This window comes from Sciurus carolinensis, chromosome 18, assembly GCF_902686445.1.
Source record: "Sciurus carolinensis chromosome 18, mSciCar1.2, whole genome shotgun sequence".
NCBI classification, from domain to species: Eukaryota; Metazoa; Chordata; class Mammalia; order Rodentia; family Sciuridae; genus Sciurus; species Sciurus carolinensis.
In genome coordinates, this window is record NC_062230.1 from 40,267,695 (window position 1) to 40,280,780 (window position 13,086).

Genomic DNA, 13,086 nt, shown 5'->3' on the forward strand with positions numbered 1-13,086 from the left:
TCTCAAAAGGCTGTCCTGTAGTCCAGGTCCAGAGGGCAGGACTGGTCAGGCAGCAGCACTGGTGTGCTCAAGAGTCTCCACCTCCTCATGATCCTGGAGATCTTCCCTCCCTCGTGTGATCAGCCACTTTTCTCCAGCTGTTTTTAATGGTCACCCCTAGTGTCAGCACTAGCAATCCCAAAGCATGGCAGTCATGGGCCAGTGCCCTCGAGTGGTGACTTTTATGATGACAAAGTCCAGACCTGTCTCCTCACAGATAACCATGGCTGTCAGCTCTGCCTCTGCTCCTGGGGCCAGTGGAGGTCTCTATCTGTTGCCCAGTTCCTTGCTCCTTGCTTCCCTACCAATCTGTTTTTTCATGAGGCCTTGTCACTATGAAACATTTGAACGAGATGTGTCCCAAGTAAAGTGTGGCAGGCTTCATCTGCTGAAGCCTGTGAAGGAGGCATTTCTTCTCTTTCAGCTTTCATGAGCCTTGACAGGAAGTTGGGTCCTCTGAGGCTATGAGTATTAGGCAGACGGAGCCAAAAGAGCCAAGCACACACGTGTTGTGGGCTCAGTCCCAGGAGGACCTTAGGAGGGCTGCAAGTCCTGGTGGGGATGGAGGTACCCCCACTGCATGTTCTCCTGTCAGAGGCCTCTAAGCAGGCAGGCCTCAATGGCATGGAGGCCTGGGCAGCACCATCCTCCCTGGGGCAGAGAGAGTCTGTGCTGCTCAGAGGTGTTTGGGGCAAGAGCTAGCACTAGTGTATGCCTCAGCCTCTCTCATGGTACTTGAAGGGAATAGGACAAAGAGCAGGGGAGGGCAGAGGCATGCTGCCTATGGCTGGGGGGTAGTTTTATGAAGGATTCTGGGAAAGGGGTGCCTAGGCAGCTCTGGGGAATGGAGAGCTGGCCTGTTTCCTGACACCTGCTGGGACCTGACTGTGCCATCTGGGCACTGGAGTGGCAGCCACAGGACCGAGGGGCAGCACCCTCTGCAGGGGGACTGGGTTGGAGCAGAGGAACTACGCTCAGGGCTGAGGCCACACCAGAAGGTGCTTGCCTGTGGCCAGCGCTCATGACCCCCTTCATGGAAGACGTTTTAAGAATCAGAGAGTCTTAGATGCTGAAAAAGACAGTTGGAAAGCTGCTGAATCTCCGCCAGTGCCTCCTGGGCCCAGTCCCAAGAGTTGCTCCCTGACAAGTAGAGAAGATGAGCCCAGGGGTGGGCTACACCTCTGCCTCCTTTGGGATACTAATATTAGCAGGGGGAGCACCTGGGGCCTGGCTGACCCCATTAAGCACTTAAACTCATGACCTCAGGTGAAAAGCACTTAACACATTCCTAGGTCCCAAGTCAATGCCATCCTGACTGCCATCAGATGTTACAGTGTGACAGCAGGGAGTGTGGGGCGCTCTTGACTCACAAGATAGGGCAATGGACACACTACAAACCAAGGACTTCCACAGCTTGATGTGGCACACATGGCCCCAAGGCAACCCGGCACCAAGTGGACAGAGACCCACAGCGTTACCTCTTCCTCCATGACTGGCGAGGACTGCAGGGCAGCGACAGACACGGGCAGCACACAGCAGCGACAGCACAGGGCAGGACAAGAAGACCACATTAGAGAATGAAGGTCAGGCAGCTCCCGGCTATGCACACACTCAGAGAAGCTCCAGGACAGCGATGGGGAGACATGAAGGCAGCCCAGCACCCGTGCCCTCACACACGACAGCGGTCACACACAAGACATCTGCGAGGACAGGCACACGACACACAAACTCTTGGCTTCAACAAGAGGCCCTGGGCAGTAGGTCAGCAAATACAGCATGCATGCGTCCTGCTGAAGAAGCACCAGGCACACACAGATGTGGGTGAGAGGGCTGAGACACCTGTGCTCCTGCTCACGCCCAAGCACGGCCGGTGTCTGAGCTCCTTCTGAGAGAAACAGACTGAAACCACAGCGGGAGTGCAGGGAAAGGTGGCGTGGGTCAGGAGCGGGCGGCAGCTCAGAACCAGGAGGAATGAGGGCCTCAGGGGAGCCGAGGAGGTCTGAGTACATAGGATAGGAGCTATCTGCCCCCCACCTTGGCCTCCCGACTCCAGGAAGGCTCACACCTTGCAGGGGGACAGGTCTGCACTTTTTTGACCCCAGTCAGCTACTCTGGAGGCCTCAGGCGGCAGCCCCTGTCCACACACAAGAGCCTGGACACCATGAGGTGGAAGGCAGAACCCAGAGGACACTTCCAACTTGCTGCAGCAGCAAGAGAAATGACCTTGGCTGGTGAGGAAGCTCAACAGTACTGACAGCTAGGCAGAGTGACAGTGACAGCCCACTCCTGGGCACTGTCCTCCGCTTCTTATCTCCCCAACCTCGGAAGCACCCTGGCCTCTTTGTGGCCAAGGTTCACATGCGACAGCCCACGTTTTCACGTGCCCTGCAGAGGTTAGCAACTCATGGGGTCTCAGGATAAAGGCAATATGGCTGCTTACACCTGCTGCCAGATCAGATCGGTGTGACAAAGACTGGTGTCAAGAGACACCCTCCCTTTTCTGGGGATACCACTTGGTAAACAAATGGGCTCCTGGGCTTCTAGGGCAGCCACGTGCTGGGGGCGCACTCTTGTCAACAAGCACCAGAGGCCCTATGCTGCCCTGGGGCGTGATTAGCCATGGCCAAGTCATAGGACCTGGTCAGAGCATCACAGTCAGAGAAGATCACATGTTCACCCCTGTGAAACAGGTCAAGGGCTTCCCACACAGGCTCATTCTGGCTTCTTGAGGGAAGAGGAAGATCTGCTGTAAAGCCACTGCAGCAACTGAGGAACGAGGCCCGAGTGGCATACATGAGTCCCAGGGCTGTGGGTTCCTCAGCAGGAGTCAGCTTCCCACGGCCTACCTGTCCTGTAACCAGAGCTGAACTCCAATCACCAGGGAGAAACCAAGGGGAGGACAGCTGGCCTGGTGCATTGCTCAAGGCTGCGGGTCCTACAGGAGCACCTGAAGCTGCAGGTGATCTGATGGGGCCTGCTTCCCCTCACTCACCATGGGAACATCCACAGCAAAGCACATCCGGCCCCTCAGCTGTGGCCCCTCTGCTACAAAGAGGGATGGGTGGCCTGAATCGCCCATGGTGATGGACAGAACCTTCAGCAACTGGTTTCAGAGTGTGGGTGGCTGGGTTTTTAGGTGAGCCCAGTGTCCTGGGGCATCCAATTTATGTAGTGTCCACAGGGCCTGGGACGCTGCCCACTGTGACATAGGATCCCGGTCACTCACGGCTCCTGGAACAGGCTGTGTGTGCTCTCCCTGTGCTCTCTACTGCATGGCCTTCAGGGCGTTCCCCTTGGCAGGGTGCGCTGGCAGGAGACAGGTGGAAGGATCCAGGATGACTGCAACTCTCATAAGATGCCCAGACTGCCCAACCTCTGCTCCAGCATGGACCACTCTGTCCAGGTCCCCACAAAACAACACCAAGACCCTTGACTCTGGGTTAGAATTCAAGTCCAGCTACTTGGAAATCCTTGTGGCCATTCTGAGGGCCATAGTTGAGCACTTCACAGTGTGCAAAGGAAAAAGCCTGGGAATCCAGCACATCCCCTTTCAGATGCAACAGGAAACTACAGAGGTCACAGTTGCCAAGCTCTTCTGCACACACTGCCTTGCTAACTCCTGTGCTGCCCAGGAGCTGCTGATGCAGCTGTGCCCATCCAGGGCCAACACCAGTCCCACTCCCTGCGAGGCACAGTGACTCATGTCTGCAAGTGCACTGCAGTGCCTTGCACCCTGCCTCAGTCCTGGCATGCATGAATCCGTTTGTTTCTAGGTTGAAGACTCTGGGGTACAGAAACAGACAGTTTTGCTCAGTCACCTGGTCAGTGGCCAATGAAGCCCACAGCTGGACCTCTGAACCTTCTTATTGTTCACATAACCCACAGAATGGGTGTGCACAGAGGAAAATGCAAGCAACAGCCTTTACACCATGTGCCAAGAGTGCTCCCTGGCCCAGCCTGGCTGCAGAAACTAGGGGCCACAGGGCGATGGGTGTGCCTGGCTCAACCTGTGGTCCTGGCTTCAGGCCCTTCCCCCACCTGATGGAGGTGTAGAACCCCTGGCTCAGGTCTCCATCTCTACTCTTCCACTAACCTCCCTCATCCAGGCCACACCTGGATGGGACCCCCGACACTGCTCCCTGGGCTTGTGGTCCAGCATTACACTGACTCAAGAGACAGAGTAGAGAGCCTGACCTGAGTGGGCTTCTGCTGCTCAAGCAAGGTCAGCACTGAGGGGCCTGGGGGTCTGCTGCATCGACCTGCCCCACAGAGGGAGTGAGGCTCAGTGGGCAGCTATGCAAGGTGGCCTGACCTCCGCCCATCCAGTCAGTCAGCAGTAGTGCGCTCCAGAGTCACCTCAAACCCAGATCAGCAAACACTAAGACCCTGCCCCAAGCAGAAATGAGTTCACATTCCACATAGATCCTAGTCTTAACCCTACAACAACTCATACCTGGTCAACTCTATCTTCTTTATTTTATAAACAAAATGAGGTCAGAAGCATGGGGTGAGGGGTTCAAGCCCCATTAACAGGTGCCAAAACTGGGTTTCAAAGCCTGCCAGCAGGGAGGGTCTCCAGGTGCTTGTTGCAGGACAGTGTCCAGCTCCTCCTGGTACCCCCCATCCCCAGCATCTTGGTATGAGATGCAGAGAGGCGGGCAGGGCACCCCTTGCTTCCCAAGCCATCAGCCTACACACGGAGTCAAACCCACCCCTCACGCAAATGATCGCAAAAGCACCATGAGGACTGATTTTGAGGTTTCAAATATATTTTAGCAAATGAGAGAATCTGTAAGCCCTGTGAATGGTGAGAACTAAACACATGCAACTCTGCGGGGCCTCAGCAGAAGGCAGTGGCCTGGCTACTCATGAGCCCTCAGCTATAGCCACCTCCATGCGCACTCTTGCAAGTGGCCCTCTGCCACCCCTCCTCCCGCCAGGACCCCGCCCTCCTAAGCCCGCCTACCTCCGCCCTGGCAGGCTGCTCTCCGTCTGGCTGCTCCCCCCAACCTGCTGCATCTTGGATCTCTCGATGTGCTCCACGTAGGTCTGAATCATCTGCCAAGAGAAGCCTCTCGTCAGTGAACTCCGTGGGCCCCCACCATCAAGATTCAGATGCAGTTGCACTCGGATGGAAACAGGTAACTCCAGCAGAAAGGGACCTAACCGCTCGAGGCGGACAGTCTCCCCAGACACAGGCGACACCAGCAAATAGCAGGTGTGGGTTGCAGCTCAGGGCCTACCCGCCCAGGGAGGCCTGCAGTGCCCACCTCTGTGTGGCGCTGGTGCAGGGCGTTGTACTCCTTCTTCATCTCCGATTCCCGCTCCTCCAGTCGGGAGACTAGAAGACACAAGGCCTAAGGGTCAGCCACATAGTCCACTCCCACAAGGCAGGTCCCTCTCCCAGGCCGGGCCAGGCTTTGACTGCTGGAACACAGAGGCGACTGGTGTGTGGTGTGTGTGGACGTGGGAGAGCACTTCACTTGGTCGTAAAAGAAAACCAGGACAAGCAGGATGCACAGAAGCCATCTCTACCCAGGTCAGTCAGGAATTTCGGTGATGGAGACAAAACTGAAGGTGAGGGAGACAGGAGACACAGCTCTGTGGTGGAGCATATGGGAGGCCCTATTCCATCCCGGCACAGCAAAGAAGAAGTCTCATGTGGGAAGAGACCACCTCTCAGACATCCCAAAGTGACAGGACTTGGTAAATGTGACAGAATAGATGGTAGGGTCCCTCACACACACTGAGGGCTAGGAGACCATGGCACGATCATGTCCCCTCGAGACTGACAGCCAGGCCTCCCTAAACTGGTGGCCCCTGGTGACACTGGGATAGTCCCCTCTAGCCCCACATGTGCCTGCCCAAGCAGACAACTGCCCAAGAAGCAAACTGGCAGCAGGGGCTGGGTGATGCCCCTGTCTCTCCAAGAGCCAGCATGCACTGGTCTTAGATGCCTCCCCCTCTGGCTCTGCTCAGCCCTTTGTCTTGCAGCCCAGCAAGATGGGAAGGCCAACGAGAGCAGAAGCAGGACAGTAAGAGACAAATCCAGGGTCTCAGGAGGTGTAGTCCTTCAGCAGCCAGCCCCCTGTCCTCAGTGAGAGACTCTCGCAGCCTTCCCTGGCTCCTGATGTCTGTTTTCAGTTGATTTAACAAATGACACGGTCCTAACTCCCGCTGCAGGGTGCACTCTGCTCCGTGACCTGAGCGTGGCCTACCCAGAGACAGCTGTAGAGGTCACTGCTGCACAGCCTAGGTTGGTGGGTCTGGGTGCTGCAGGGACCCCACTGAGGCAGCAGGAGCACCAGCCTGAGGCAGGAGCCTGGAGGGCTTGTTTATGGACATCAGTACCCGACACACAGGGGACTTACAGGTGCTGGTGCACAATACGCAAGCCATGCCAGACACGTTCTGACCTAGCCTCTACTCTGTCCTTGGAGGGGCTGCCTGGCAGCCCGGCAGAGGATCGTGGTGTTAAGAGTCCCAGGACATTTCTGTGACCCCTCTCACCTGGTGCCTACCCAACAAGTAATTACTGCCTGCAATCTAGTTGCTATCCTTCTCTCTTCACAGGTGAAGGGAACACTCAAGTGCATGGAGAACTCTAGAAAGGGCTTCTGGGGCATGTGTAATGTGGGGTGTTGGGCTTGCTGCTAGCTCATGAGCACCTGTGCACAGGGAAGCGGCTGGCCTGTGGGTCCCCTCTTGGCTCTCAGGTCCTCAGAAGGTTGTCTGCCTGAGCACAGAGGCCTCTGGGTCTCAGTGTGGGATGGGGACAGGCCCAACATTTCAAACTCGTTTTTTCCCTACAACTTGGTTCTCACTTTTTGGAAAAAGGAAGGCACCTGCCATCCATGGAAATCAGGTAAAATGGCAATACGTGTTTCACTCACTGAAACACCTCTTTACGGAGACTAAGATCACACAGCTAATGAGGACAGCTTAAGTACAGTGTTGAAAACAAAAATAGATATTCTCATGGTGATGGTTTTAAAAGCACCCTTTCTTCACCTTGCTTTGCAGGGACAGGGTTTTCCTATAGACACCCTGGGTCAACTGTGACACTCTCCTGATACCCCTCTCCTGGTACCACCACTACAGCATCAAGAATGGATCTTCAGCATGACCAAAGACCAGTCACTCACCTCCCAGTCAGGTGATAGCAAGAAGCCATGGCAGGACCACAAGACCACAGAGTGGTCACTTTCAGGTCAGATTACACTACCAAGCAGCAGTGCCATGTGATCAGGAATCTTACCCATTGTTCTTACTTCCACAAAGGATCTGAGGCTGATTACAGAAACACATGCTAGTGTGGAGAAGAAACGAGTGGTTGAGAAAAATCACTGGGCTTCCTCTAATCTCCTTTCATCAGAGACTCTCTTCTCCGACCCAGCCAGATGGGCCTCAGAACCACACACACGGTCCATCTCAAGTCACCTCTCCTGCCAGCCACTTACTCTGGTCGGCGTAGTTCTTGGCTTTTAGTTCCAGCTGGCGTGTCTGAAACTCATAGTGCTCCACCTGGATCTGTAGCTCTTTTTTTTCTTGTTCCAAGGCATCTTCAAACTCAATGAATTTCTATGCACAGAAAAAATAAGCAGGTGTTATAAGTGTGCAGCCAGAAGGTGACTGAAGTCCCTAGTCACCTGAAGGGCCACAGGTTTCAAGGACTTCAGAGGCCAAACACCTCTGAGGACATGAGTTGGACAGTGGTGGGGCTGGAGTGGGGGGTCTCCCCATTCTTAACTCTGGTTTTCCACCCCTTCATGGTGCTGGCCCCCTTCAGGCAAACCTCAACACAGTTGAGTCCTGAGAGCAAGCGACAGGAGACTCTGGACCAAAACAGCTCTGGAGCCTTCTTGTCAGTCAACACCAAGCATGGGGGTAATGACTCCTCAGGCACCTTCATGCACCATGGCACACAGGCTGCCACAGAGCCCCACTTGTAGGAGGCCCTTGCTTGCTGAGAGCCCTGCTGTTTAGGAACTGTTGAACACAAGGCTCCACAATACATAGTTGGGCCTATTCTTGACAATTCCCACAGTATTTTAGTCACCGCTCAGCTCAGGAACCACCATTACTGTGCTAACCGATGACACCAAGTACCACACCCAGTCCCTGGAAAAGGCACAAGTCGGTCTCTGCCAGTTTGCAAGGAGGAAGGTGGAATGGCTGGCTGACTGAAATTTCAGCTCCCCTATCACTAAGGATGTCCAGCAGTTTTTCACAAGTGTATTTTTTGTTTGTTTGTTTTTTGGTACTGGGGATTAAACTCAGGGGCACTCAACCACTGAACCACATCCCCAGCCCTATTTTGTATTTTATTTAGAGACAGGGTCTCGCTGAGTTGCTTAGCGCCTCTCTTTTGCTGATGCTGGCTTTGAACTCACAATGCACCTGCCTCAGCCTCCCTAGAAGCTGGGATTATAGGTGTATGTGCCACTGCGCTAGGCACAAGTATATTTAAAAAAATTTTTTTTTTAGTTGTAGATAGACACATACCTTTATTTTATTTATTTATTTTTATGTGGTGCTTAGGATGGAACCCAGTATCTCACACATGCAAGGCAAGTGCTCCACCACTGAGCTACATCCCCAGCCCCACAAGTGTATGTTTTCATACGAGCCACCTCTGGAAACCACTCATTCTGTCATGTTGTTTCTACTGACTCAATAGGACTTTCATTATACCTAATCAAGAATTTGTATCTTAGCGGCACAGTGTGCATATCTGTATTCCCAGTCACTCGGGAGGCTGAGACAGCCTGAGCAACTTAGTGAGGCCCTATCTCAAAATAAAACAATAAAAAGGGCTGGGGTGTAGCTCAATGGTAGAATACTCCTGGGTTCAATTCCTAGTACCATAAAAACAAAAACCAAACCCAGGCCTTGTACTGGGCAGCACTGCTGGCCTGCAGTCCATGTGTGGAAGCCACTTTCCACCCTGCCCTGTCACTGCCAAGTGCTGCCCTTCTCAGGTGCTAAGTTCCACTGTATCTTCCGTCTATTTCTGGTCAGACCAAGAGAGGGTTTGCACCAGGCATGCTGTGCTATGCACTGCTGTGGACCTGACGGGCATGCTCCCTCGCAAACCTCCTCTCCAGGTCGCTGGCTCCCAAGCACTCACCTGACTTGTGGGACTTTCATGTGCAAGGATGTTCCCCCAGCAAAGCAAATTAACATTTCAGATTGAATTCTTTCTTGCATGTCCTAAAGACCAGGGTCATTGACAGGACCTCATTCAATGGAGTGAGAAGGACCAATTGTCAAAAGAAAAACCCTCTTGTCTTTTATCTGCAGCAGGCACAGGCTTCTGGGCCAGGCAGGAGCTCTTCTCCTGAAGTTGATTCCCAGGGGACAACATATGCCTGTCACCACCAGAATTCACCCCAGGCTGGCTGGGGGCAAAGAACCCAAACTACCTTTCCATTTCCCATAACTGCGTAAACACCTAGGTATGAAAAGCAGGAGAGCAGGGCTTGAGGGTGGCCTTAGGGTGACAGAAACTGCTTCCCAGGCCTGCAGGATGGCGCACTGGCAGTGGGGGATACTTCTGTGTTCCAGTGTTAGACGTGGCTCCAAGACTGGCCATATCCCAGGACCCAGCACGTATTCCTCACATTCACCTTAAAGGGAATAACGTGCTGCAGCGCCTGCCCGAAACCCGTCCAGCTGGTTTAATACACACGAGCTTTCAAGAATCAGTAAGACAGGGAAAAGAATCACGTTGTTGATGCAAGGGGCAGTAAGAAAAAGGAAACTAACTCAAAAGCAACTGACATGTGCTGTGCTGGGAAACACTGTTCGATCTCTGCGGCCACTCCAGCTAACGCTTCCCCTGTGGCCAGGGGTCCTGGCTCTCAAGAAAAGAGTGTTCCAAACTTAAGAAAGGTACAGGGTGGGCGCCCATGGAATGTTTGTTTGGGCCCTAATCTGCTGGGGAGGAGAGGCGATAGGAAGGCCAGCTTGAAGGTCAGGGAACAGAACCTCAACAGGAAGCAGAGAATGGAAGGAATGATACCCAAAGTCATGGGAAGCCAAGATGCAGGCAGGGGGTCCTAGAACACTTCAGTAAGAGGCCCTGTTTTGAACCCATTGCTATGGGGATGGGGTCTAAACTACCCGAGCTGAGCTGTGAGGAGGCACATGCTCAAGGATACCTGTTGCATTCGACATGCCATCCCAAAGCTCCTGCCCCCATTGGTGCTTAAAAACCTAACTGCAATGATGACGTAGGCTCTAAATGTCTCGACAACACTGCATTTCCTTGGGGTGAGACTTGGTCCCCAGTGGCTGGAATGTGTTCTTAGGACAGGCCAGTCCCAGCACTGGGTCAGAAATGACTTCAGCCTCCTGGCTTTTCTGCCTCCTCCAGCAGTCCTGAGCATGTTTCTGTTTGTTTGTTTGTTATGCAGTACTGGGGACTGAACTTGTGGTGTTTTACCACTGAGCAACAACCCCAGTCCTTTCTATTAATATTTTTTTAATTTTTAAATTTTGAGACATGGGCTCACTTTGTTGCTGAGGCTGATCTTTAACTTCTGATCCTTCTGCCTTAGCCTCCCAAATCTCTGGGATGACAGGCAAGGCCACTGCACCCACCTAATCCTGCACATATTAACGGTGCAACTGCCAGTACTTACATGCCTGCCCCTGCACAGGGCCTGTTCCAAGATCATGTAACAGACCAGGTGATGCACGTATCAAGGTCATATAAAGGTGATACTCCCAGCTCAATCAGCAGGCAGGCACACAAACAGGCAGAGACACCACCGAGCAGTGAAGGACAACATGTGCCAGCCTGGACAACTCAAAACCACAATGCCAAGTGAGAGAAGCAAGACAAAGCAGGGCACATACTGTACGGTCTGTGTATATAAAGTCCTAAAAATGCAAATGAATCTACAGGGAAGAAAGCAGACCAGTGGTCACCTGGGGGTGGGGCAGGCAGGGAGAGGCAGAGGCCACGATTATAAAAGTGAGCTCTCCGGTGGAGAGGCACCTTCGCTGCCCTCACTGTGGGGATGGATGACTTCAGGGGTCTATACAAATGTCAAAACTCATCACATTTAGCTGAATGGGGTGCATTCCTATCATCCCAGGCTGAGGTGGGAAGATCTCAAGTTCCAGGTCAGCCTGGGAAACTTAGCAAGACCCTGTCTCAAAATGAAAATAAAAAGGGCTGAGATACAGATAAGTAGTGGAGCACCCCTGGGTTCAATCCCCCAAAACAAAAACACTTATGGAGTTGTACACTAAGCATATACAGTTCTGTGTATGCCAACCATACCTCAATAAAACAGTTAACCCTTCCCTCTGAAAAAAGAAAGAATAAAAAGATAATGAAGCCTAAAGTAAAAGGTTCAGTCCTGCAACCATCAGCAGAGGCGACTTCTAGGTGCCAGGGATCTCCCAGCAGATCTCTTCTCGGCCCTACAGGAATTTCATCACCTCCTTGCTGTTTCCTCGATAGCTGGCACTGCCTCCCACAGGCTCCATCTCATCCTATTTTCCTCTCTCTGCTCTCCTGTAGCAGAAACAAGTCCCTCTGGCTGGAACAAGTTCACTGAAAAAATCCAAACCCACTTTTAAGCATCTTCCTTTCTTGCCTAAAGCTAACTTAGAAAAACATTTACCACCTGCCCTTGTGAAAGGGACTCAGCCAGACTGATCACAGTTGTGCTGTCTACTACAGTTGCCCTGACCACAGGCGGCTGTTTCAACTTAAATTAATTTAAAGAAAAACCAGGGCTTAGGGATGTGGCTCAGTGATAGAGCCCTGTATGTACCAGGACCTGGGTTCTACCCCTAGCACTAGTGAAGAAAAACAATTAAAAACCCAGTTCCTCAGCTCCCTAAGACACAGTGGAAATGCTGAAGGGTGCACTGGATTGGACAGCATAAATTAGAGCAAGTTCATCACCACAGATGTCTGCTGGACAGAAGGGTTGCTCCCAAGAAGGTTCTTGACCTTCCCAAGAAGGTGTTGACATGGAGAGATGAGCAGAAGGGAAGCTGGCTCCCCTGCTCATTCCCACAGGCTGATGGGAGAAGAGAATAGGCCTGGTCCTGGCCCTGAACAAGCTGAAGAATACCTGGGGAGGCCAGGGTGAGAGGCACAGCAGGTGGATGGTGGGACCATTCTTTTTTTTTTTTTTTAATTTTTATTTTTTTGGGGTGCTGGAGATCAAACCCAGGGCCTTGTGCTTACAAGGCAAGCACTCTACCTACTGAGCTATCTCCCCAGCCCCTGTGGGACCATTCTTGCTCGCTCCAGTGCACTGTCAGATACCAGGAAGTCAGGTGGGGACAGGAACTGGCTGGGCAAAACCCTGCAGGGTACTAGGCAAGGAAAGCAACACATATGGGGGTGTGGGGCGGGGAGTAGAAGACCAGGCCTCTTCTCATATCTTTTCTGTGCCCCTCCTGCCTGCCCATCTTGCATGCAGTCAAGATGTCCCAGACTCAGCAGCCCTGGGTGTTACTTCAGAGGATGAGTCTGGCCACCAGGTTACAGGAAGCCAGACCAGCCATACATACTGCAAAGTGACTGACCTGATCTGTTACATGTCAAGGTCACAAAGGGCAGAGATTGAGGAAATATTACAGAATACCAGAGACTATAAGGATATACAAGACCCTGATGCCTTAGCAGAGTGGGGACGAAAGAAAAGCAAAATGGGAAAAGACTCATATGTGGGAATCCAGGTGGAGAATATTTTTGCAACTTTTCTGTAGATCATTGCAAAAAAATTTAGGAAAAGATTATATTTAATTCAGAAACTCTGATTTTAAAGGGAACTGACCTCCATCAGCACTCAACCCCCATGGTCTACCTGCTGCCAAGGCAGCCCAGAAGGTTCCCACCACAGTAAGACATCACAGAGCAGCAGGCTCCACTCCAGAGGCTTCTGAACCCCAGCTGATTCCCTCTTGTTTTGACTGGGAAGCAGCTCTTTCCTCATGGTTTCTGCACCTGTTTGTTTCCATCTTTCAGAGTGACTCTGCTTGGGGCTAGGAATGCAGCTCAGGGGTAGAGCCCTT

At 52.6% G+C, this 13,086-nt stretch overlaps 1 protein-coding gene across 1 annotated transcript in view; it reads right to left on the reverse strand.

Moving 5' to 3' along the window:
• The window catches only part of Mapk8ip3 (mitogen-activated protein kinase 8 interacting protein 3), a 40,588-nt gene that overhangs the window by 24,080 nt on the left and 3,422 nt on the right, over window positions 1-13,086 (reverse strand). The window contains 3 exon segments of the mRNA XM_047533908.1: window positions 5,006-5,097; window positions 5,310-5,380; window positions 7,500-7,620. Of these exon segments, the coding sequence (XP_047389864.1) occupies window positions 5,006-5,097; window positions 5,310-5,380; window positions 7,500-7,620 (284 nt within the window).